At 43.4% G+C, this 24,294-nt stretch overlaps 4 protein-coding genes across 4 annotated transcripts; 2 read left to right on the top strand and 2 right to left on the bottom strand.

The window, feature by feature from the left end:
• Positions 1-1,741: 1,741 nt before the first annotated feature.
• Positions 1,742-3,331, bottom strand: TRUGW13939_08783 (uncharacterized protein; the record flags this gene model as incomplete). The annotated part of the gene is made up of 1 exon (XM_035491912.1): positions 1,742-3,331. One exon carries the CDS (start codon positions 3,329-3,331, stop codon positions 1,742-1,744), a length of 1,590 nt encoding a protein of 529 aa, XP_035347805.1.
• A 5,762-nt stretch (positions 3,332-9,093) lies between these two features.
• TRUGW13939_08782 (uncharacterized protein) lies at positions 9,094-13,293 on the top strand (the record flags this gene model as incomplete). Its single annotated transcript, XM_035491911.1, has 5 exons — positions 9,094-10,045; positions 10,101-10,274; positions 10,358-10,961; positions 11,006-11,951; positions 12,004-13,293. The coding sequence occupies 5 exons, from the start codon at positions 9,094-9,096 to the stop codon at positions 13,291-13,293; spliced, it is 3,966 nt and encodes a 1,321-aa protein (XP_035347804.1).
• Positions 13,294-17,498: 4,205 nt separating this feature from the next.
• Positions 17,499-17,996, top strand: TRUGW13939_08781 (uncharacterized protein; the record flags this gene model as incomplete). The annotated part of the gene is made up of 3 exons (XM_035491910.1): positions 17,499-17,658; positions 17,708-17,896; positions 17,962-17,996. The coding sequence occupies 3 exons, from the start codon at positions 17,499-17,501 to the stop codon at positions 17,994-17,996; spliced, it is 384 nt and encodes a 127-aa protein (XP_035347803.1).
• A 1,779-nt stretch (positions 17,997-19,775) lies between these two features.
• Positions 19,776-20,483, bottom strand: TRUGW13939_08780 (uncharacterized protein; the record flags this gene model as incomplete). The annotated part of the gene is made up of 1 exon (XM_035491909.1): positions 19,776-20,483. One exon carries the CDS (start codon positions 20,481-20,483, stop codon positions 19,776-19,778), a length of 708 nt encoding a protein of 235 aa, XP_035347802.1.
• Between the last annotated feature and the right edge of the window lie 3,811 nt (positions 20,484-24,294).

Here is a 24,294-nt window from a genome sequence, read left to right as displayed (position 1 = left end):
CCCAGCAAATGCAGTTATGGGGATCCGGGGGTGCTTGGTACTTGGCCAGAGGCGTTTAACGATTTTCTGTGTCAAACATTTTTACAGTTATCTTGGCAGAACTTATCTAACGTAAGTCAATGATTACAAGTATAAAGTGTTACCTAACTATGTCTTCAGCATCGATACCTCACACAGGCTCCTCCAAAGTCGGACCTCATCCCATTTTTGAAGATTGTACAAGGCACCGATAGGAGAGGACCGGCAAATGGGGAGATAGGTTAGCAGTGGAGAGTGAACATTCACATTTACATAGACATGAAGTTATGTACATACTGTACATTTAAATACTGTCGCGCCCGAAATGTCCTTTATGGTTTTGCACAAAGAGATCTGTTCCCAAACCCTAATGCCAAGACATACTAGCAGTATACAGTTAGATACATAACGAATTTTTCTGTTCCCGTACTGAAACGTATAATACTAAACAGAAAGAAACATCTGAGTAAACCGTACTATGACATAACTAAAAATAGATAAAATACGCCCTGTCTATCATGTAAGTTACATGATGTAACTTACAGTCTCTTAGCCTACCTGAGTGAAGGCAGCCCATTTATGCCAACTCATAACAAAATGGCGCGACATATGAAGCCATGTCGTCGTACAATTATTGTTCATATAATACGTAGTGGGAAATTTACCATTCGAGAGATAGCACAGGCTGCGAAATGTTCTGACATCTCCGTTTCGAATATTTGTAAGAAATTGCAATTGTTTGGCTGTGCTAAACCTGATCTAGTCCGTGCTGGTCGGCCGCCAAGTATCACTCCTCTAATGATTACTGACATTTGAATCATCTTGCTAAAAATACTACGCTCTATCTACATAATGAGTTTGACATTCTACTACCTTCCTCGAGCAGTGTCAAACGAGCCTTTTCTCAAGCAGGCCGGACAAACAAGAAGTCCGATACAAAGCAAAGGAACAGAACCCTCAATTACGAGCGTTCTGCCAGCATAAATTATCCCAGTATTTTTCATATCAGTTAAGTTAGTTTTTGTCGACGAAACCGGATGTGATAAACGGGTGGGAAATAGACGGCGTGACTGGTCTCTCCACTTGGCGTGGCACCGGTTCGGGTATCAAAATTTCATCGAGGCCAGAGATATTAGATATTACCAGCTTACGCTCAGGATGGTATTATTATATCTAATACCTTTCAAGCATCTACCGATGCTGTTATTTTCGAAAACTTTATTGAATGGCTTCTTCAACACCGCGTTTCTGGGGGCAATCCATTATAGGGAATTAGTTCTAGTTGACTCAAACGACTGCCAGGCTTAGAACTGTCTACATGATCTTTACACCAAATATCTTCATACTTTTCCGCCGGAGTATTTCGCCTGATTTTTTATGACTCTGGTCCACAACAGTCTTATTACGCTTAACTTGCTGTTGCGCGCCTTACACAACCTCTCGAATAGACTTCATACGAGACAAACCACCAGCTTTTTCCATGTTACATCTCGCGACAGAATTTTTCAACGGCGGCTCATACGGCGCTGAGATATCATACCCACTAGGAATTACGCTCAAAGACGGTTGCTGATACAACGGTCCTGATTGGTCTTGGCCATTGGGTTTATTGGAGATACTGGCGGAGAAGCTCTCAATGGTTCCAGATATAGCTCGTCGAGATCAATATTGGGAAGAAACCGCCAGGATTATTGATGACGCCTTCAACTGGAGGTCTGCTGGCCTAAAAATTTGTTGCAAAGGAGGAATTCCTGCGAGGCTTTTCCTCTTCCGACGAATGCCCTGCGCTTGGAAACGTTGCTCCATTTCCATCAAAACCGGAGCGCGGATCGTTTGAAAAAACTGCGGAGCTAGGATACGGCGGACTGAGAGATTGTCCATCATTGGCGTTAGGAGATTTGAAAGCCACGGACCGACCTTTATTAGATCTTGTGTTCTGCGGCTTGCTTGTCACTAGCGGCTTCGCAAAAAGGCCGTCATCAGAGTCATCATCAGAGCTCGACTGAGGAATGTGGGGTGTATCAAAATCAACTTTGGTTTCTTCAAAGTCATACTCCGGCCCAAATGATTTCCGACTTGTCAGAGATGGCGGAGGTTTAAACGGATTACCACCACTAGGTGAAGAGGGGCTTTGTTTTCGGAAAGTTTCTAGGTTACAAACCGCATGCCGAGTGAATTCAGGGCGCGAGTCACCATAGATTGCATCTTGTCTATACGAAAAGGGAGCAGCCCCGGGCCGTGTCTGATCAGTTTGCTTTTCACCAGTGTTTGGTGTTTGTCGGTGGGCAGGGTGTTGAATATAGCTAGCTGGCCTAGGGGGAACAGTGGACTCCCATCCCAGATTCGGAGAGTTTTCCAACCCTCCTTCGGTAGAAGCACTGATTACCATAGTTTGAGACCCTCGTCGCCTGTGAGTCTGCGAAGATGCTTCGTTCCCGTCCTGTATCTCGCGAATAAGTTGCCACATACGCTTTCCTTCTTTATGCTCTCGATGTTGGTTCCAGCCACTGCCACTCTTCTGACATTCTTTTGCCAATTGGGGGTAAACCTGCTGGTGCAGCTTTCCAAGGTTCCCGCGTCCATTTCCTCCTTGACCAAGTCCAAGAAAATCGGCACCTTCAAGTTCTAAGAACTTAAAAGTCTCCTGCCAATCCTTGGAGAACCCTTTCCTAATAAGCCAATTAATGACTCGCTCTAGTGGCCAATTCACAGTAGATTCGCCAGTAGACATCCGTCCAAGAGAAGTATTGCTGGCATTGTGTTTATGGCTGGACGTTCGCGCCGGTTCGTAGTTATAAGTCTGATAAGTTGCAAAACCTGGTGACGCGGCTTCAGAATTGTCGTTTCCTAGCGTAACCGATGGTGGAAAGTGTCGGGCTGATGGAGTAGACGGAATGTTACCATCTCTCGTTGGCGATTTATCCACAGGAGCGCTTTCCCAGGGCTGGTTTGAAGGTTGCACAGTTGTTGATGGTCCATAGTTATCGTATAATGGGGGAATACCAACGCCTGGACATAAAGATGCTCCAACAAGTATATATGTAGGCGAAGTTAATGGCAGTACTTCAGATTGCGGAGGTGGGATAGGTTGGATGGGAATTGACAATGGAGTGGATTGTTGACGGCCGTACGTTTGGTTCGAAGGGATTAGAGACGGGTGAATCATCGGCGGAGGAGGTGGCCATATTGGCCATTGGTTCGACCCTGGATAGGCGGAGGGGGGCGGCCCTAGTGGCGGTGGAGGGAATAAACCATGTCGTTGTGTTGATGGTCTTGGAGGAGGTGGTGGAATATATTGCTGTCGTTGATCCATAATTTTTCACGCAAGAAAGCTGCAAAGTTCGGCGCAGCCAAACTTGTATATTTCACAGAAAGATCGAGAACGAGTTAACGCATCTTGGGTCTGAGAGAATCTGCGAGACTTGAATGAACTGTCCTCTGGATTCGAAATACAATCGCTCTTTCTTGTGTGTCATTAAGTATCATACTCGAACACGTCCAGGAGTTGGAACGTTATGGGCGGTGGGGACAGGGCTGGTAGGGCAGCAACGGGTTGTACGTGCGATGGTAGAATATCAATCGTACTAGTGAGTTTGACCACGTGTGATCCAAATTGTGGTCGCAAAAAAACCGAACTGCAATGCTTTCTTCAGCCAAGGTAGTTTTACACATGGATTGTTAGTGGGCCGATTTGCCAGGGCAGAGCGAGAGACGACAAAAACAATCAATTGGATCCAGCCCAGGTTGGATGCACGCCGACGGGGAGAAATTTATCAAGAAGCAAGAATAGTTACAAGCCCCTGGCACGTTACATCGGGAACCTAAAGACTGCAGAGAAGCGAAAGCGTTGCAGAAGACAAGTGCGCATGCAGCTTTGACGTCTGAAGCTGCGGCTGGACTCGACTGTATGTCAAGCGGGGCCTTATTGTCAAGCTTCAGGGTGCTTACTAACCAAATCAGTCCTAATTCGTCAATAGGCAGCTTATCCTGCTTGGGAGTGTAATTGGCTGATCCCCCTATATTATTTGGAATCACGCGATTGGATCAAGCTACTGAGAAAACCCCTATATAAACCGATCCAATTGTCATGTAAATTAGAATATTATGCTCATAGATTTGACCAATTTGACACATCTTTTTACCCCCAATTTGCACCGGTTCCGCCATATTATTAAGCAAGTGCCAAGATCCCGAAGTTCGACACTTATCATAGATCACGTGGTCTTGGTGGAAAGCGATGGCGCAAGTGCTATTAGCCCGCTTTGTTTGACCCACAAGGCTGGCCGCTGAGTGCCGTTGTTCTGATTTGCTGGTGCTGTGGGGCTTGCCGTTAGACTCGTTACACTTGACAGCCAATCACCGCAGAGAATCGGGTCTTATTAAGTACGACATTACGTAGTATAATAATGTGTGTATCAACTTTACCAAGTATATATTCCGTATACTCATAAGACCGCTGGTTGGGGTTTTCACTCAATGGAGCGTTGAAACTAATCTAGAAAGCGTGGAACTAGCAAAATCCTCAAAGTTAGTTTGCGTTCGATCATCGACCGTTACTACAATGTCTGCCCCTTCAAATCAAAAGTGGTGGTCCGGCTTGCTCTTGGCTTGTAGCATCTCCACGAGAGCGGCTTTTAGGTTTTCCTCCCAGTATTTACTGGGAGCTTCAATCAGATCTTTTGCAGTGCAACTACATAATTTCTTATCATTGACATGGAACTTCAACGCAATCGTATAGAGAATATACTATGCTCCCTCCTCCCTTTCATCTGAATGGAGAAACCCGAGAGGACGCGGGGAAGGACTGAGGGAGCATACGTGTGAATCTCCGTAGTAACCCGGAGTGGGGGCGACGACCCATAGGTCGACTAACAGGGGCTACGAAATATCATAAAAGTGGTTTTCCGCCATCGTCCGAAACCTAATGTACTGCACAACCTTGCCATCAGTAGTTAGCCTACTACAAATCTTATATCCAATCATGAAACTGACAACTCGAACCTCGCTGATAAATACGAATTGACTCCGCAACTAGTGTTAATTTATGTTCTTCAGGATCCTGATTGTCTGGATGGCTTTGCGAGACACTGAACGACAAGATGTTGACAAGTTGCCAGATCTACACTGCCATAGTGTTTGATATGTTTGCAACGGATCGAACCTTCTAGACATATTTGTATCTACGATACTGTTATTTACAGATACCAATACGAGTTTCATACGAATTAGTGTATTTGGTACTATCCATAGTAGGCTTAGCGTTGTTATGGAATTAGGGTTTGCGAACAATTTTCTGTCCAGTATCATGAAGGACATTTCGGGCGCGACAGTAGAACTATGTGTACAGTAATGTATTATATTTCTCTGAAACCCGAATAGATGCTGGTTGGCTCTATAGTAGGTAAAGAATGACCGGAATCATAGCCTTCTTGATATAGAACCCTCGGAATATATCCAACTGGTGATAAAGGAATACCAAGTTGCTTTGCTGCCTTCGGTGGTAGCAGTTTAACCCATTTAGGTTCAAAACTTCTGCTTGATCCAGACATAGCTACATCGTCTGATACATCTGATTTGCTGGTCATAGAATGCTTGGATATCCTCAGTGGCGGAATCTCTTCATACTCATGGAGGTACGAAGTGAAGAAATCATTTTTGCTACAGCATCTCTGGACTGAATTTAGATTCGCTTGCTTTCCGTTTACTCCGAGAATCTCATTTTCAAGTGCGGTAATTCCGTGTTCTACCTCGTGAGATGTGAGATAGTTTAATAGAGCGTTTCCGGAATATTCAGCAGAGAGATGCTTTTCCTTAGCGTACAGACTAATGCCGGAAGGATTTCTTCTGGATTCCCCTTCGTTGGAGTTTTCACAGCCATCTAGACTGTAGCTCGGAGTGCGACTGGACAGTCTAGGACTGTCGAGTTTCAGAGCAGAGTCTTCGGTAGTACATGTAAAGACAGGTTCAAAATTTGGCATTTGCAAAGCAGGTGATGAATGACGAATGGCTTCCATTGTGGAGATATGGTATTCCTAGCAAAAGAAGCGAGTCTTCTTATCTACCCTTATGACAATACGGTAGGTTTAGGGCATTTTGGTGGAATTCTAATGTGGTAGAGGTTTACGTATACTTGACAAGGCTGCACTACGTACTATTGCTATTGCTGACGTACAAGGTTCTTCTTCTTTTAAGGTTACAGGTATAATGTCATTATTATGTAGTATACTGTGTCAGCAACCAATTCCACTTCTTGGTTATTAATGTACTCTCTTTCTTCAACTGTGCCCCACTTCAGTGTGTTGCTGCCGGTTTTGAGTTTGCCTGGATGCTTATCTGAGTGACCATTAGCCTTACTATTACAACTTTGAGTCAGCAATATTTATAAAGAGAAAATAGACGGATGCTGGACGCAGATCATAACATGACCTTATTATAAATAGAAAAGCATTACCGCTATGGGAATAGCAGATGACGACAGCAATAGACATTGCTTTGCAGCGGAATCTATTAGACAATGCTTTGAAGCGATAGGACAAGATTACGGCATCGGGCATCCAGACATGAACACGTGACTAGCATAGCAGACATAGCAAACGCTATGATGGCTATGATCAGGATTAACTATACGTATAAGGACACTCATTTACCAACATGTATTTAGTTTGATCGTGTTTTATCTTCATACAGGGTTTCCGGAAACTAGTGTCACCACAGATTACTCTTTCCTTGTTTCCAGAGCCCTAACGCTAAAATGAACTAAGCCACTTCGAGATAGCCGTGCGGAATATTGTTAGCCCATATTGGTATCGTAAAATACGCTATGGTATCATAACCAAATCTTGTATATTTTACTTGACTGAAGTCCACGTGTCCCCCCCGAATATTGACCTGCCTGGATGCCTACAAGAACAACTTTCGCAGTCGATAACTGCTCGAGATGTAAAAAAAAAGGCTCCTAATCTTGCTCGATCAACCCTCGATCTTATTCAAGACATGCTGATCAGTGGTGAACTAACTACTTCCCAGATGGCGGAAGCTGCTGGGTGCAGTAAACGTGCAATTATACGACTTCCCTCTAACCTTCAGCTATTTGGTGGTCTCAAAGCCCCCCAACTTAAAGGTGGACGGCCTCGGAAAATTACGCCGGTGATGCTGGAAGCCCTAAGCAATCATCTCTTGGAAAAGCCAGATTTATATCTACATGAGATGGCACTGTTTTTACTAGATGAATTCGATCGACATGTGTGTGCCAATATCCACCATCAGTGATGCACTTCACCATAAAGGGTGGTCCAAAAAGGTTGCCCGACAGCAAGCAAGAGAACAAAATGCTGATGTACGAGACGAATATACGCATTTCATCTCAGATGTTTGCTCGTACTTAGAGGTTTTCTCCGCATATTTAACGAGCTTCCTCAGGTGATGTGTACGTAGTTTATAGTGCTTCTTCCCATCCGGGTCCTGCCAGCAGTATTGCGAATCTAGGCGGCATGGTGGACCAGGGCAGTGCATTACTCGGTAAACATCCCGCCAAGCCGAAGGTTGCCCAGAAAAGTGTTCAGCGTCGATCTCGGACTCTCGTGCATTCAGCATCCTCCTGGTCACTAATGTTTGCCCTCTCTTGTCGGTGCCTGACAACGGCTGGTCAGAGTCTAAGTAGTTAATGGAAATACAAGGTCTAAGCTTCTTGCCCTGATGGAACAGATTTTCTCACATCACGAGCTGTCTTTGATAGTTGTCTAGTCAAGATCAGTTCTTTCAAATCGTTTAGTAAGATCGCGCTGCGAGCGATCGTTTACGGAGACCACTACCGTGGTGTCATCAAGCCTCACCGGTCGATTGCGAGCTATTTTCCGATGTAATATGCTTTCCGCTCTGTGTTTTATATCTTGCCAGTACGAACTGGGATTCAAAGCCAGGTCTTGCTCTGTGTCTTTAGCCACCACGCGGTTGTTTAGAGTTACTCTCCATTCAATCATATACCGGGTAAAGGAGGGCCACTCCTCTTCAGTATCGGTCCCTGCTTGATCCCATTCAGTGTCTCGAATGAAACCCCGCTGATCGGGGCTATATCCGGATACCGTGCGTTCGCAGCCAAAGTATCCGGGGGTGGGGGCATACGACGGGGTCTGTTCCCATGGATTAATATATCGAATCTGAGAAGCGGTGTCGCTAAGTGGGCTCAAAGCCGCTTCCTCGAGGCAATAAATGCCGCCGAGGAGCCTAACAGTGAGAACCTTAAACGTTGGCGGGGAAAAGGGGTCCATCGTGTTAGCTTTTTGCAAGGGTCAAAGGGTTTGTAGCTAACGAGCTAACTAGGATAATGAGCACAGCCATGTGAATAGTACTACCCATCATGCTCAACCTCGAATGATGAAATTGTTCCGGCGGGATCGTTGGGACTGAAGGTGTGAACGTGTCAGGAGCCTGGTGTTTGTCCTGTTTGCATAGAACATTCTAGAATTTCTAGTTAGACATTGGTCCTGATTAAAGACCACACGGCACGGGCCGATGTTAGGCCTGATGTTTACGTGGCATATGGAACATGATCTTGTGGAGTGGGTCCATTCCACCTGGTCATGGATGCAGATCTGAGCAAACATGAAGGCAATGTACAGAATTAGAGCCTGAGATTATGCAAAGGTAATGCATGTGCTGGTGGATGGGAAGAGAGGGGGCGGGGAAAAGGTTGATTTCCTGCATCTCTTAGGAGTACTGTATAGTTGGCTCTGACTGGTTGATAGGGGTCACTATGAACCTGTTGTTCAGCCGCGCCAACACATCGTAAAGTGGGGTACCAATCCCAGAAAAAAAGGACAACAGCCTACAGCAATGGGTCTAATGATCAGCGAAGGCTGCCTGACGGTCAGTTATATGCGATCTCCTTTGGTGGTTTTTACGGTAGCTGTGCATTATGAACACAACTGGTTAGCGTTAAGGATACTGATAACCCCGCATTCACATCACGTTTCCTCGAGCAATACCTCTCCAAAGCCGACTGCTCCAGAATGATGCTTCTCTCATCTCTTTTGTAGCTCTGACCCATTTATGAATATTTAATCACTGTTATTTATAATGGTCCTTCCGCAAAACACCAATCGCCCCTCCAAAAAAATCAAGAGGAGCGTGACCGAGCCTCCGGCAAAGTTTGCTCATGGCGATTATACCGTGGGCTGGATATGTGCTTTACCAGAGACCGAGTTGGTGGCTGCCATGGCCATGTTGGATGAAAGGCATCCAGGTCTTCCAGCAATCGATCCACGCGATGCGAATTCGTACGTACTTGGCCAGATCGGTGATCACAATGTGGTGATTGCTTGCTTGCCAGCATCAATAACAGGCAGGGTGTCGGCTGCTACTGTTGCCAAGGACATGATCCGCAGCTTCCCAGCTGTAAGATTTGGGCTGATGGTTGGAATCGGGGGCGGGGCGCCATATCATGGTGCAAGGGGAGATGATAATTCTGTAAGAGGTGAAGAAGAAGAGGAGGAGGATTCTGAGTACTCTGAAGATGATCCAGAAGATCTACGCGACATACGACTCGGTGACGTGGTAATCAGCCTTCCCTCAAAGTCATCAGATGCGGTTGTGCAGTACGATTTTGGGAAGTCATTGCATGAAATGAAGTTCATACTTAGCGGCGGCAAACTGAACAAACCCCCAGGCATTGTTCTGAGCGCTGTTGGTGCTCTCAAAGCAAAGCATGAACTGAAAGGACATGATATTCTCAAAACATTGGCAAATATAATGTCCAGTTATCCGGCACTCGCAACGAAATTCCAGTATCCAGGATCTCAAAAGGACTTTCTCTTTAAATCAAATTTCGTTCACGAAGCGGGAAGGAAAACGTGCAGAACCTGTTGTAGCCTGGATAGTAACCTCATGAAGAGAAACAATCGACCTGACAACTCTCCACGATTACATTACGGGACCATCGGGTCAGCGGATCAAGTGATGAAGGATGCCGTTTTAAGAGATAAATGGGCACGGGAAGAGAGCATTATATGTTTTGAAATGGAGGCCGCTGGTTAGTACCACACCCCACGCGTAAATTAGAAATCCAGTAACTTATTTTCACTCAGGACTCATGGACTCATTTCCCTGTCTTGTCATCCGAGGGATCTGCGATTATGCTGATTCCCATAAGAATAAGATCTGGCAGCCATATGCCGCGGCAACAGCAGCATCATATGCAAAAGAACTTCTTTTGGTTATTTCCGGACTCGGAGTCAAGAGAATGGATCCAATTAAGCAGAGTACGTAATGTTTAGCGAGGTTCTTTGTTTCGCTCTATCGCTCTAGTATGCTCTTATGGAATCTTCATTAACAAATATCCAAGTTGAGGAGTCTTTAAGAAAAATAAATGATGCTATCAATGACACAAGTGTTTCAATCCAGGGCCTCAAGGACGATAAGATTTTTGCCATGCTACCTTATGCAGAAGGTTCCAGTTTTGATGCATTTGATGCGGAACATGATACATGTCATCCAGAAACCAGGGTTGATTTGCTTCACCACATCAAGGAGTGGGCATGCAACCTAAGGCAGAAATGTATATTCTGGTTGAATGGGATGGCGGGTACCGGAAAATCCACAATTTCTCGAACAATAGCCCAATACTTTAAAAAGGAAGGCCAACTTGGAGCGAGTTTCTTCTTCAAACGTGAAGAGCGTGACCGCAGTACTGCCAAGAAATTCTTCACGACAATTTGCGCGCAGCTTTTGCTCCACATTCCTGCGTTGATTCCTCATGTTGAAAAGGCGATTGACAAAGACCCCTATATTTCAGGAAAACTGATGGAAGACCAATTTGATAAACTGCTTCTTCAACCACTACTTAGGCTAGAACGAAGTGAGTCCACAATCGTCGTGATTGTGATTGACGCATTGGACGAGTGCGAAGATAAGGATGATATACGAGCTATACTTCAACTTTGCCTCAGGTGCAGAAATGTAAATCCATGTATCTCCGAATATTCTTAACAAGCCGGCCTGAACTCCCAATCCGTCCCATCCTCGAGGAAAATGACAATCATCACGGCCTGGTCCTCCATGAGCTTTCCAAGACAGTGGTCGAGAAGGATATTCATATCTTCTTGAAAGCTAAGTTTTTCGAGATTAAAAAAACGCGAAAGATTGTTGGCGAGTGGCCGGGGGATGATACTCTTGAAATTCTAGTTATGAGGGCGGTTCCGTTGTTTATTTCCGCTGCTACCATTTGTCGTTTTGTTGGAGACCTAAAATGGCGTCCAGAGAGCCGTCTTTTAACTATTCTCCAGGACCCAGCAGCAACTTCAGGATCCCAGATGGACAGAACATACTTGCCTGTTTTAAACAAGCTTCTTTCCGGTGCAGATAACACAGAGATCACGCAGCTAATACAAGAGTTTCAGGACATAGTAGGAGTTATCATTCTTCTTGGTACTCCACTTTCCCTCAATACTCTCTCGCATATAATTGACTTGCCAAGACGAGATGTCAGCAATCGCTTAGACGGATTTCACTCAGTTCTCAGTGTGCCAGAAAATTCCAACTCACCAATCTGCATCCTGCACTTATCTTTTCGAGACTACCTTTTAAACACGAAAAGCCCTTTCCATATAGATGAGAAAGAGACACACCAGAAGATAGCACGGCATTGCCTTCGCATCATGAACACTAGACTCAAGCAGAATATTTGTGGCCTACCAAGCTACGGGACACAGCGAGATGGTATTGACAGCCAGGCTACTAATCAGCATCTCTCTGCGGATCTGCAATACTCCTGTCAGTACTGGGTATACCATATTAATCACAGCAAAGGCAGTATTAATGAGTACATGATTTTTGCTTTTTTGAGAAGGCATTTCCTTCACTGGTTGGAGGCACTGAGCCTGATGGGTGTTATATCAGAAGCGGTGACAATAATAGATGCGCTACAGTCAGGTGACAGGGTAAGTTTCTGCACTATCTATACTCGAATGATAACTGAGATCAAGTCTACAGAAGGACACAGGTGCTGAAATTTTAGACTTTCTCTATGATGCAAAAAGATTTATTCTTAAGAACATCTCTATTGCTAGTGCTGCTCCACTTCAACTCTACTGTTCCGGGCTAGTATTTTCACCGATGCAAAGTCCTATTAGAAAGATGTTTTCTTACAGCAGACCTAAACAAATACACATACTACCACAGGTGGAGGATTATTGGAGCCGAGGACTACAGACACTGGAGGGCCATTCCAATGGGGTTAATTCTGTCGCCTTCTCCCCCGACAGCCAAATGGTGGCCTCAGGCTCCGATGACAAGACCGTTAAGCTCTGGGATGCTAAGACTGGCTCTGAACTACGCACGCTTAAGGGCCCTTCTAGTGCAGTTAATTCTGTCGCCTTCTCCCCCGACAACCAAATGGTGGCCTCAGGCTCCGATGACAAGACCGTTAAGCTCTGGGATGCCAAGACCGGCTCTGAACTGTGGGCGCTCGAGGGCCATTCTAATTGGGTTCATTCTGTAGCCTTCTCCTCTGACGGCCAAATGGTGGCCTCAGGCTCCAATGACAAGACCGTTAAGCTCTGGGATGCCAAGACCGGCTCTGAACTGCGGACACTCGAGGGCCATTCCAGTTCAGTTTATTCTGTGACCTTCTCCTCTAACAGCCAAATGGTGGCCTCAGGCTCCAATGACAAGACCGTTAAGCTCTGGGATGCCAAGACCGGCTCTGAACTGTGGGCGCTCGACGGTCATTTCTATGGGGTTGGTTCTGTGGCCTTCTCCTCTGACGGCCAAATGGTGGCCTCAGGCTCCAATGACAAGACCGTTAAGCTCTGGGATGCCAAGACCGGCTCTGAACTGTGGACGCTCGAGGGCCATTCTAATCGGGTTCATTCTGTGGCCTTCTCCTCTGATGGCCAAATGGTGGCCTCAGGCTCCAATGACCAGACCGTCAAGCTCTGGGATGCCAAGACCGGCTCTGAACTGCGGACGCTCGAGGGCCATTCCCATGGGGTTCGGTCGGTGGCCTTCTCCAACTCAGCGGCCTCCACTATAAATGCAGAAGAACAAACTACTACTAAAGCCACCAGTATCCAACAGCGCTGTGATAACTGTGACCCAAGTTCATATAATTTCAATCCTCAAGTATCTTTATTAGACAACTGGGTTGTATTGGCGGGTGAAAATATACTGTTGCTCCCTCCTGAGTATCATCAATTTACAGTTTCAGCTGTTAAGGAAGACAACCTTGCTCTTGGGTATCGTGATGGACGGGTTTTTATCATAGGATTCCAAACATGCTAGATTGAATATTCTTTGTACTTAACTACTCTCTATTATTTACTAATCTCTTTTTAATAGTAGAGCCTGGGATGGCTGAGTATTATATACAATTTCTCTATGATTTATATGAATTGTCGAGCAGCTTCTTGTTTCTGTTGTGGGGCATGTTTGTCACTCGTTTTCATTCCCCCACACATCTATGTAATGAGGAGGTATTACTTGTAAGTACAATACTGAAATTTACACGGAAGATTATTATTCCGTCCAAAAACCAGATGCGGTTTAGTTCATTTTTGCATTAGGGCTCCAGAAACAAAGAAAGAGTATTTTGTGGTGACACCAGTTTCCGGAAACCCTGTACCAAATTGGATATACTTTATCAATCTTATCAACAAGTTACTCTTATACTGTCATCTTGTTTACAAGATACAGTCCCAAACCCTAGTTACCTACGTCTTAACACCTCATTCGACAGAATACAACCAACGAACACCATTCCGGAAAAGAACGGTTGATACGTTTTGACAATTCTATTTAATAAGTTATTCTATATAGAAATATAAGTATAGGTATTTTCTTCTTTATAGGTATAATCTAAGATTCTATCTAATAATAATATTATATAACTACGTATAATATATCGCAAAGCAGTCTCTATCGGTGACGTGGCATTAACCCCCATAACCTAATTAGTAATTAGGAAGTAGCAAAGCCTTCTAGATGTTGCTTATAAGCTTATGGACTTCTCTGGGTACGAGGAAGACCTTGAGCGGTTTATTTTGCATTGAAGATAGGCCATATATATAGGGACAGGGATAGAGAACAGTTTCACTTTAATCAACTGGTATATGTCCATAGGAAGAATTTTCCTCCACAAAATATATACAGCTATTTGCAAAAACAGTGCACGCTTTTACTCAGTTCATTTGTTAAACATGTTTCACCCTAACCCATATCTGGGAAAGTCTCGGAATAATAATATTCCAAAACTTTCACGGTACTGTAATTTACCATAGAAAAACATGACGTCACTTGAAACTCCAATACAACGAGAGGACAGTCCATGGTTTGTTTGCTGGAACCTTCCATGCAAACCAGGGGCGGTGGCAGATCTGGCAATCTGTCAACAACATCCTGGTTGCCTTCGTATTCCTGCCTTGCCATCTTATGTTGGTAATAAAGCCTCTAATTTAGAGTTGTGCAGGACGCAACTTGCTAGTGCCAACACTGGGAAGTAAAGTCATATATTAATATTACATGAAGCTATTCATACGTTCCATTTACCATTCCGCCTTACAACCCCAGGCCTAAGTCGCCTTTAATCCTCCTGCCAAAATGGCGCTAAGAACTCTCCAAATCCGTAGATACTCCCAGCCGTCGTCCCCTATGCTTTAACTGGGGACACTTCACAGGGTAAAAGATAACAGTTAGAGCATTGCCGATATCGGTACTCATCAAATGTAAACGTTCATCGAGGGCGAGCCCGCTGAATGCCTCGTCATGAGTCTTGTTCGGGTGGTTGACTTCGAGGGTGATACGACATGTTGCCCAGGCACTCGCCTGAGGGCAATCCTCTGGATACGCCCGGAATTGAGCATAATTCGGACCCTTAGGCGCATGACTAGCCGCATGAAACTTGTTTTTGTTATCATGGTGGATATAACTACCAGAAATTGAACTTTGGCTGCCACGTAGATCCTGAAGGTAGAATTGTTCACCTTCCTGTATTTGCTCTCCTGGACGACCTCTTTCATTGAAGCAGTTGTCTGTCTGGTTGCACAATCGCAATGTCTTGGCCTCTGCATAAAGCCCGAACTTATAGTTGGACGATTTATCGTTGTTCGTCCCTAGCCAGCTTGGACGGTCTTTGGACAGGTCAAGACCTAATCTGTAGCAGCCACCGTAAGTGAGCCCAGTGCTTTCAGTAAAATGTGCACCATATTTAGGCTCCCGACCAACAACAGATTGATCATTGAATGCCCCAGTAGGAGTCAGTCTTAATATTATCCAATATAGTGTGGTGAGGGATTGGATAGACAAACTTAGCCATAGTGAGGAAGGCTAGGGAGGCCTTCAACAGATAACATAGAGAAAGTGATAGCATCGTAATGCCAGTAATTTGGTCACAATAGAGAAAGATTGATATAAATTAACGATTCTGGCCTCTGTATTCCATGAAAATATGGTTATAATTGAAGGGCGTTTATCATCGTTAAATATTACTGTTAATCTTTGTATAATCCTTAGGGAAAATAACTCTTTTCAGTACTCCAACAGTATATTAATATTATATTGACGTCACTCTTGGTCTAGATTCATCTATAGTGTTGTAAAACGTGTAAGAATAAAGATTAGAAGTTATTGAAGACATCATAAAACAATCCATCTTATTATGACGACAATGACTCTCAAGGTGTATTACCCTTGAGATCGAGTGAGTACTCGCCAAGTCGGGATGAAGTACACTGTAGGTAACGTCATGAAAGTGGAGGGGTAGTTTTGACAGGAGGGACGGGAACGGAACGGGAAGCGGCGGAATCAGAGCGGGGTTACCTCTACTTTGTAAAGTTGAATAGGTCATACAGAACTCGTCAATTTGGTTAGAAAGAAAACTGTAGAGGGCCTGCTCTTTATAATATATTACATCTAGTGTTCGTGATAAAAAAAGTCAATTATGAGTCAAGTTCTAGAGTATAACACAATCGTCTACTTCCCAAAGTCTTTCACAGGATTGCCTGGGCCTGACTGGTGTTTTCATTAGGAATACTTTGGATAGAAGGATTCTACTCCACAAATTGAAAGATTATCGATGTTTTCATCCCATATACTAGACATGTGGGGAATTCACGTGGTTGCATCCAGTAGATAATGAAACCGGAAGCATTACAACTATACAGTCGCACCAGAAATTTCCTTCCCAAGCAAATATACGTTGGTTGATTTTTTTCTGCATGCGTAAGGGTAAATGCTACGTATTGTATCTCCTGTTTGCAGAATTCTTTTCGTTGATACTACCTTTCCCTGTGTGTATTGACCTATCCCATTATGGTAACATCAATTATGCAAGTCTGAGTATTGCGGTATCTATTAGACATCTAAATGATGAAAGACGAAGATTCTGGACGATACCACCAGGAAAAGAGAAACATTCCAGCCCGTCATTATGCTGCGAAGGCGATTTCCCCCTTCTAAAGCATCTAAGAGAATATTACTCTATATTTTAATCTAGTAGCCACCTATAATAAAATTAATAGATTTCTACTAGCTTTTATAATCTAATATTTACTAATACCCCCTATAAGAGTTAAATTACCATCTCTAGTTTGTATCTATTTGTATTAAAGGCAGCCTAGACAAATAAAAACTTATAAGTAGAACTTTAGAAATATATTATTTAAATACTAGTGAATATGATAGCACTTTCCCAGATTTCTCCACCTAAGATGACATACTGTAGAGTATGAATCAGCTTGCTGTGGGACGGATCAGTCCAGGGGTCCAGGGGTCCACTAATTAACTAAACCACGGTCGAAAAAGTAATGAGTCAGTAATATGTAGGGAGTTAACTACATTACAATTCTAGATACAATGATCATAAGGCTGCTTACGGAATGAATTTATTCGGCGTTTGTATGAAAGCATAATCTATGTCACACGCAGGTTCTCCACATTCCGCTCTAGACTGGCGAAACGGTCATGGATGGTGATAGAATCAACCATTACCCAACTCCTAAAATGATTAGCAAATTCCTGAAATGAGCTTAGATAGCAAAGTCCTTGCACCGATACACTAATTTAGTCACCGCTTCCATGGCCCTGGCAGCGAGGTCTTGGGAAATCCGGTGCAAATTGCAGTCATTTAATTCTAATATAGTCGTGATACGTCATTTAGCTGCACTCGGAAAATCCCAAATTGTCTTAGTGATATCACACTTAGATCTTCCAACAGATTCAAAGTCAGAACTTTCCGATTTCAGCTAAAGTAGCCATACAGATAGTCGGATTTATTAGCAGGTGTCGTCATAGACACCAGTATAAGTACGTGGTAAGACACACTTCCTTTCCTTACGCGCAATTATAAATAAAATACATATAGACCCTCGATACCATATTTGAAATCAAGTGGTCCTATTCATCCTTAAAAGATTTTTGACTTTTATTCAACACTATCACACTATCCACAAAGTCCAGCTGGAACTCCGACACACTCAACTCAATTTAACCCTATGCCTGATTATTCGTCCTGGTTTCGCATTCACAACAGGCTCAATGTGCCTTTAATCCAGAAGTCTGAGGCAGTGTACTCCGGTTATTGGGAAAGATGGCCACCACAGCGAATAGAGGGCCATTCTACAAGTGGCTGGTTTCAAATTAAAGACAAATTTGGTAAATAAGCCCGTAATCACCAAAAGAATTTCTTTGCTGACTGCCACAGGATCATTCGGTTCAGATGGGGAAGTACAATATGACGCAAATATTGATGGCCAAACCTATACCATCCAGTTCAAAGCGAAATGTCCAAGTGGGGATCCAAATGAGGCAAAAATTTGGAATCTCAGTCCTGGTGATAATCCACCAGTGGTGACAGTATCCTCTATATCACCTCACGGACACCCTACGGAAGGTGTGTAAAGTACTTGATTATATACTTTTTTTCAGGACTTGGGTAGCTAACAGAGTATTGCGCAGCTGACTTTGTGGTCATATCTCTACACTACAACTGAAGAAGTGCTGCATGTATTGTAACGGCACGCTCCTGGGCACGGGACTCAGAGCCGATGGAGGCAGCGGACACGGGATAGGGCTATTAACCAGGGAACCCTAATTAGGATTAACTGGCAATAACTATGAATACTTCTAATTAAATACAAATGAACATTCCTAATTAGATATTAATAAGATTATATAAGAATTCTTATAGTGAGTATAGCTTTAGCTTTATTTTCTTCTTTCTTCTTTATACTTATTATTCTTATTATACTATACTTTTTTGATAGTATAATCACGGATTCACGGGACCACAGGTCACGTGATTCAGCCAGAACACAAGGAGACTAACCTAAGATTACAGGTATAGGAGCACTATCTCAAGACAAAGAACCCATACCCTAGTCAAGCATATGACTACTGCCCTATAGACAGAACTGACTTAGGACCACTATAGACCTAAGCCATAGATAACATAGCCACTACATACATAGGACTATACCGCAACATAGCAAACATAGCATTCGCTATATTTGAAAGAACGACCCAACATAGCATGCACTATGCTCGCTATGTTCACCCATAGATATATAAGAACACCCATTTATCATGTACTTAGACTTTAGTTTACTATCTTTAATTAACCACTTGACCTTGAGTATTCTACTACTCATAGATTAATTAAGCTATTGCTATCTTCTTAAGCCTTAAGCATCTGCCCTTTCGATATCAGAATACCACCAAACCAACGTTCAGTGAGGAGTTTACTCTGATCTAGACGCTAGTAAAGCATCGGTTTTCGACAGTAACGCTGATCTCAATAAAATTTAGTCACCTAAGATGGCGCTATGCCAAGCAGTGACCATCCTAGTCTTCAGAAACCTGTTCTTCTATCACATCCCAATTTATCTATATATATCAGGTGATATGATCGAAAATCAGATAAGAAGTGTAAATATGCGTCCTATAGATCAGGATTCCATTGACTAGCCTTTTGCTTAGAAGTCTTTTTGGACCAGCCCTCAAGTTTAAGAGCATGACTAATAACACTACATATGTTTACTCATACATGAAATTCATCCCATATGAAAATTGCCATCTTATCTAGAAATAACTGAGGCTTTTTGAGGAGATTATCACAGAGAGCCTTGATAATTACTAGGTTAAGAAGGCGTGGGCGCCCATTGTTATTTGGAGGCGCTGCCACACTACCAAATAGGCGCAAGTCGGAGCAATGTCTTCTGATTGTACTTAGATAGCACTGGGAAGTAGTAGCAATCTGGGAGATAGTGAGTTCATTACTCAAAATCATATCTTGTGTAAACTCTCGAGTTGATGTAGCCAGCCTTGGAGCCATTTGTCTTTATCTATAGTTGTCAATTAAAGAAGGAAAATTTGGGAGGATCTCCAGCTGGTGGAAGTGTGCTCACGTGAGGTAACTATTGGTATTATAAATACACATAATCTGCTGCGCTAAGTCATGAAAACACGCAATACCGCTTCATTACGAAATCTGAGACAGGGGCTCCGGAATAACACGAATATGGCCTAGCGTAATCTTGCTTACAGGGGTTGAGAAACAAATGAAGTGAGTAAAAAGCGTGCACTGTTTTTGCAAACAAGTGTACAAAGAACAGAGCATAGACAAATTGACAGTCAGAACACTGCTGGTGAAACATAATTGACCGCTGTATTTACCTAGCGCAAGAAGTATTCCTAGTAATCATCCATTGAGTTTGGTATAGTCTTATAGAGTTTGTCTATGTTGGTTTTCTGCATTTAATCCAAACCCATGTCTATGCCGTGCAGGAGCTTGCTGCGAGAACCCAGCCGGCCAGACGATTGGCAACGTCCGAGGCATAGCAGGGAGTGCTGCCGAGACCGTCGTCGAGGTTCGAGTAGTCGGCAGAGCCACTGTTGTACAGACGCGCAGCGGCATAGAAAGCTTGAGAAGTGGTGACGCCGAGGGTAGACTCTGCCTGCGCAATGAGCTGTTGCAGACCATTGCCAGACAATGTTCCAGAGGTACCGTCGGTGATCATCTGGGTGATCTCTGACTGTGGGCATGGGTTAACACCGGCACAGGTTCCACTGCCATCGTGGGACTGCATGAGGCCCGGGTTGACGACGCCGTAGTTGGTGGTGGGCACGCGGACGCATCCTTTGCTCTCCTGCATCATGATCGCAAGAATGAAGCGCTCATCGACTCCCGTCGAGCTAGCCACCTGCTCAATAGCAGTTTGGATATCGGCAATCTCTGTAGATGAGTCATCAGCGCCCCATCCATTCCATCCGCAGGTATTCGGCATAACAGCAGCATTGGCCGCCCAGAGGTCGGACCAGGAGCCCCAGATGGACTCGTCAGGCCAGCCGTCAGCAACTGAGCCATCACCGGTGTAGTAGGTGTAGGAATCTGATATAGCTGCAGAAGCCGCCTTAGGAGTGGGTAAGGCTGTGACTAGGGCTAGGATAGAAGCAGATGTAAGGAACGTTGTGCAGTACATGGTGTATGCTTGGTTATTTGAATTTGAAAGGAGTGAATTGTGAATAATAAAGTGAATGTCTAGTATCTTAAAGCAAAGAGAAAGTAACGCACTGGATATTGGACGTATGAGGGTATTTTTTCAAGGCTTTTATATCCGCACTCAATGGCCACAGAGCCCGATGACCACAGAAATGTAACCGTCAGCATCAGCGTCACGAGAACAGTAAGGTAATAAATCCATCTTAGATACTATCATTGGAATATCTACATGTGGCTATTCAAATAATGAGCTGAGCGATTGGGTTCAGTATTTAAATATACATAAAGCAAAGAAAAGGGTGAGCCACAAATACCTGCTTTTGAACACCACAGGTCCTATCATTAGCACAATTGAATTCGTTGAATTGTTTATTTCTCTTTATCTTGATCAATTTTTAAATTGCAATGAAAGCCAGGGTGCTAGTCCAGATAAAGAAACTTAATATGCGACTCCAATCAGGACGTGTATTAACAGTGGCTGACAGTCGACATGCTGTATGGTTCAACAAAAAGGAAAACTAAACTAGCTAAAGCATATTAGCTGACTGAAGTAGAAGGACAAGAGACTTACGACTTACCGTTGATTTTCTGGAGAAGCTAAAGTTGATATTCGCTCACGTCTAGTTCTCATTGTAATTACTAGACAAAAAGAGATCGTCTTAAGACACACCAGTTCGAGGCAGGCGAATTAGGGGCCCAGACCCCTAAAAGGCCCCCCCTTGGCTCACACAAAAACGAGACCTTCAAAGCTTAAACTGCATAAGGTGGTAGAAATCGATTACCGACGTATGAATTTACGATATATTTTTGCTCGCCTAGTGCATTAAGATGACGTTATTTGGTACGCATGCTGACGGCAAACAGTGGGGGACCATAAAGCAACATACAATGCTGTAAAGCAATTGTACAAATAGATCGTGAAATAGCTGACATAAAAATAAATATATGCTGACGGCAGATAGTTCTAGTTAATACCGTAAGCTATATAAGATAAGAGAGTGCTATAAAGCAGTTATAAAGTATATTAATATAAGGTTAGCTATACTATTTAGTGTGTCAGGATGGTCGGCTCCTAGCTTCGTCTTGTGAGTCTCTATCATGCTTACCCTGAGTTTCTCTACTTTGTCTAACCAGCCTTAATTCTGATAAGTGGCCATAAGGATGGCCATACTACTTAGCATATCAGAATAGTCAGCTTTAAGCTTTATCTTGCAAGTCTTTATCACCTTTATCCTGAGCTTCTTTACCTTGTCTTACCAGCCTTAATTCCTATATATTGATGCAAGGTTAGCTATACTGCTTAACATGTCAGGATAGTTAGTTCTAAACTTTGTCTTGTAAGTCTCTATCACTTCTACCTTAAACTTCTTTACTTTGTCCTACCAGCCTTGATTCCTATATGTCGATGCAAGATTAGCTATACAGCTTAGCATGTTAGGATAGTTAGCTTTAAGCTTTATCTTATAAATTTTTATTACATCCATTTTAAGCTTCTCTACTTTATTTTATCAGCCTGAATTCCAATATATCAACATAAGGTTAGCTATACTACTCAGTATATCAAGATAATCAGCTCTAAGCTTTATCTTACAAGTCTTTATCACTTCTACCATAAATTTCTCTGCTTTATCCTACCAGCCTTGTGTCAAAACGTATCAACCGTTCTTTACCGAAAGGGTGCTCGTTGGTAGTATTCTGCCGAATAAGATGAATAGACTTAGGTAACCTAGGGGTTTGGGGCTGTATCTTGTAAACAAGATGACAGTATCAGAGTAACTTGTTGATAAGCTTGGATAAAGTATATATCCGATTGGTATGAAAATTAAACACGATCAAACTAAATACATGAGGGTAAATGAGTGTCTTTATATAGTTATTTCCAAACATAGCGAACATAGCCATGTTCCTATGTTCGGCTCGATTGACTATGTTTCTTGGCTGACATAGCCGGTATAGCCATTCGCATACAGCTGGCTATGTTGGCTATGTCTCTTGCATAGTCACGTGCCATGATGTCGTAACATCCTGTCAACCGCTTCAAGGCATTATCTAATAATAGATTCCGCTGTAAAGCGTTCGTCCTTGCTGCCGTCACTCGCAGTGGTGACTCTCTGGTACTCTTTGATTGCCGAGGGTGGTCATAATCGGCCTCGTTTCCGCTAGTCCACGATTCTTGTGACAGTAACTTGATACAATTATCATCCATTTCAAATCACCATACGCCAACTAATGCATTTCTTACCAATCCGTGCTGATTATTCTAGTCTAATGTTGTTTCCCTACCTATTTCTCTGTTGATATCGGCCCCACTCGACATGGCCCGCACGACAACTCTGTGATTCGGACTCGGCCTTCGGGGAGGCTGAGCCGATCCTTCGGACTTCGGACTCCAAGACATGTTCTTCCACCGCGAAGCTGGCCGCGTCACTGCGAGGCATAAAAGCTATAAGTACTCTTGACTCTACTACTATTTGACTTTAATAATTACAATTATAACATTACAATCATAAGCATCAAAATCTTCCTGCCTGCTTTCGCAAAACACATATACTCTACACACATTATCTCGCCTATACCTGCTCTCTCGACCAGATTCTCCTCGAAATGAATATGAATATGATTACATCTTCTAAGCTACTGGCTGTTCTAAGCATTCTGCCTGCAGCTTACGCTGGAACCTGGACTGTAGGCCTCTACGAAAGTGGAGATTGCAGCACTGGATCATCAGCTGGCTTCGGAGACGTGATACCATATGATTGCACCAATATTTACAGTGTACACACTTTCAATTCTGTTGATATCTATACCGAAGGCTTTACAGTTGACATGTTTGGGACACCCGATTGTTTGGAATTCGAATCTTCTATTATCTCAGGGTGTTGGTCCAGCGCACCGGAGGCGCCATGGCAATCTTATAGGGTGCGCGAGCGGTTATAGTAGGGTGTTACAAACACATAACAGCCCATAGCCTGAGGCTCAGTGAATAGTGGGGTTCACACAGAGAACCCGGGCGGAGATCATGGGGATCATGGGTGATCTTTATGATCCAGGATGCATGGAGGTCTATATAAGTCTGTAGTTATTTCCTTTAGATAGAGCTTCGTGCTAAACTTAAATACAGTATCTTAACCTACTTTTATAACTAAAGAGTGATTACTTAGTTTACTTCTTAATCAGTAACAGCGTCCCTGCCTTACCCAATCAACTCAACAACTTACCCAACACCAGGTGTGAGCTTTTATTACACTTTTAGCACCATACCACAAGGTACCGGCGCATATATTAATTAAGAAACATGTCTGTTAAAGGAGATTCTGTATCCACCATGACCCATACGTTGACCGCTCTTGTTAGAGAGATTGATAAGAATATCAAGTATAAAACCATTAAACTCTTTACTAGAGAACGCAATAAGCTTTAAAGATTTCTCTTGCAGCTTAGGCTGTATGTCAAGTTCAATAGAGTTCGCTTTCAGTCCGAAACCGAACAAGTACTTTGGGCAGTTACGCTGTTTAAAGGAAAGACAATGAACTAGATCAAGGGGTTCCTTAAGGACTACTTAAAGAATACAGATTCGAAGGGGACCATCAAGGAAAGTAAGATAGAGGATACCACCATCAAGATCTTCAAAACCTAGAACAGGTTTTGTAGAAGAAATCAAGGTGAACTTCGAAGTCATGGATGAAAGGAAGAAAGCAGAAAGGGCTATAGAGTCTCTCTGACAGAAAGGGTCGGCCACATCATACACCAGAGACTTTCAACGTTATTCCACCAGGACGGAGTGGGGGGAC

Source organism: Talaromyces rugulosus, chromosome V (assembly GCF_013368755.1).
Source record: "Talaromyces rugulosus chromosome V, complete sequence".
Classification (NCBI taxonomy): Eukaryota; Fungi; Ascomycota; class Eurotiomycetes; order Eurotiales; family Trichocomaceae; genus Talaromyces; species Talaromyces rugulosus.
Note: the sequence above shows the minus strand (reverse complement) of the source record. Positions and strands in the feature narration are given on the sequence as shown.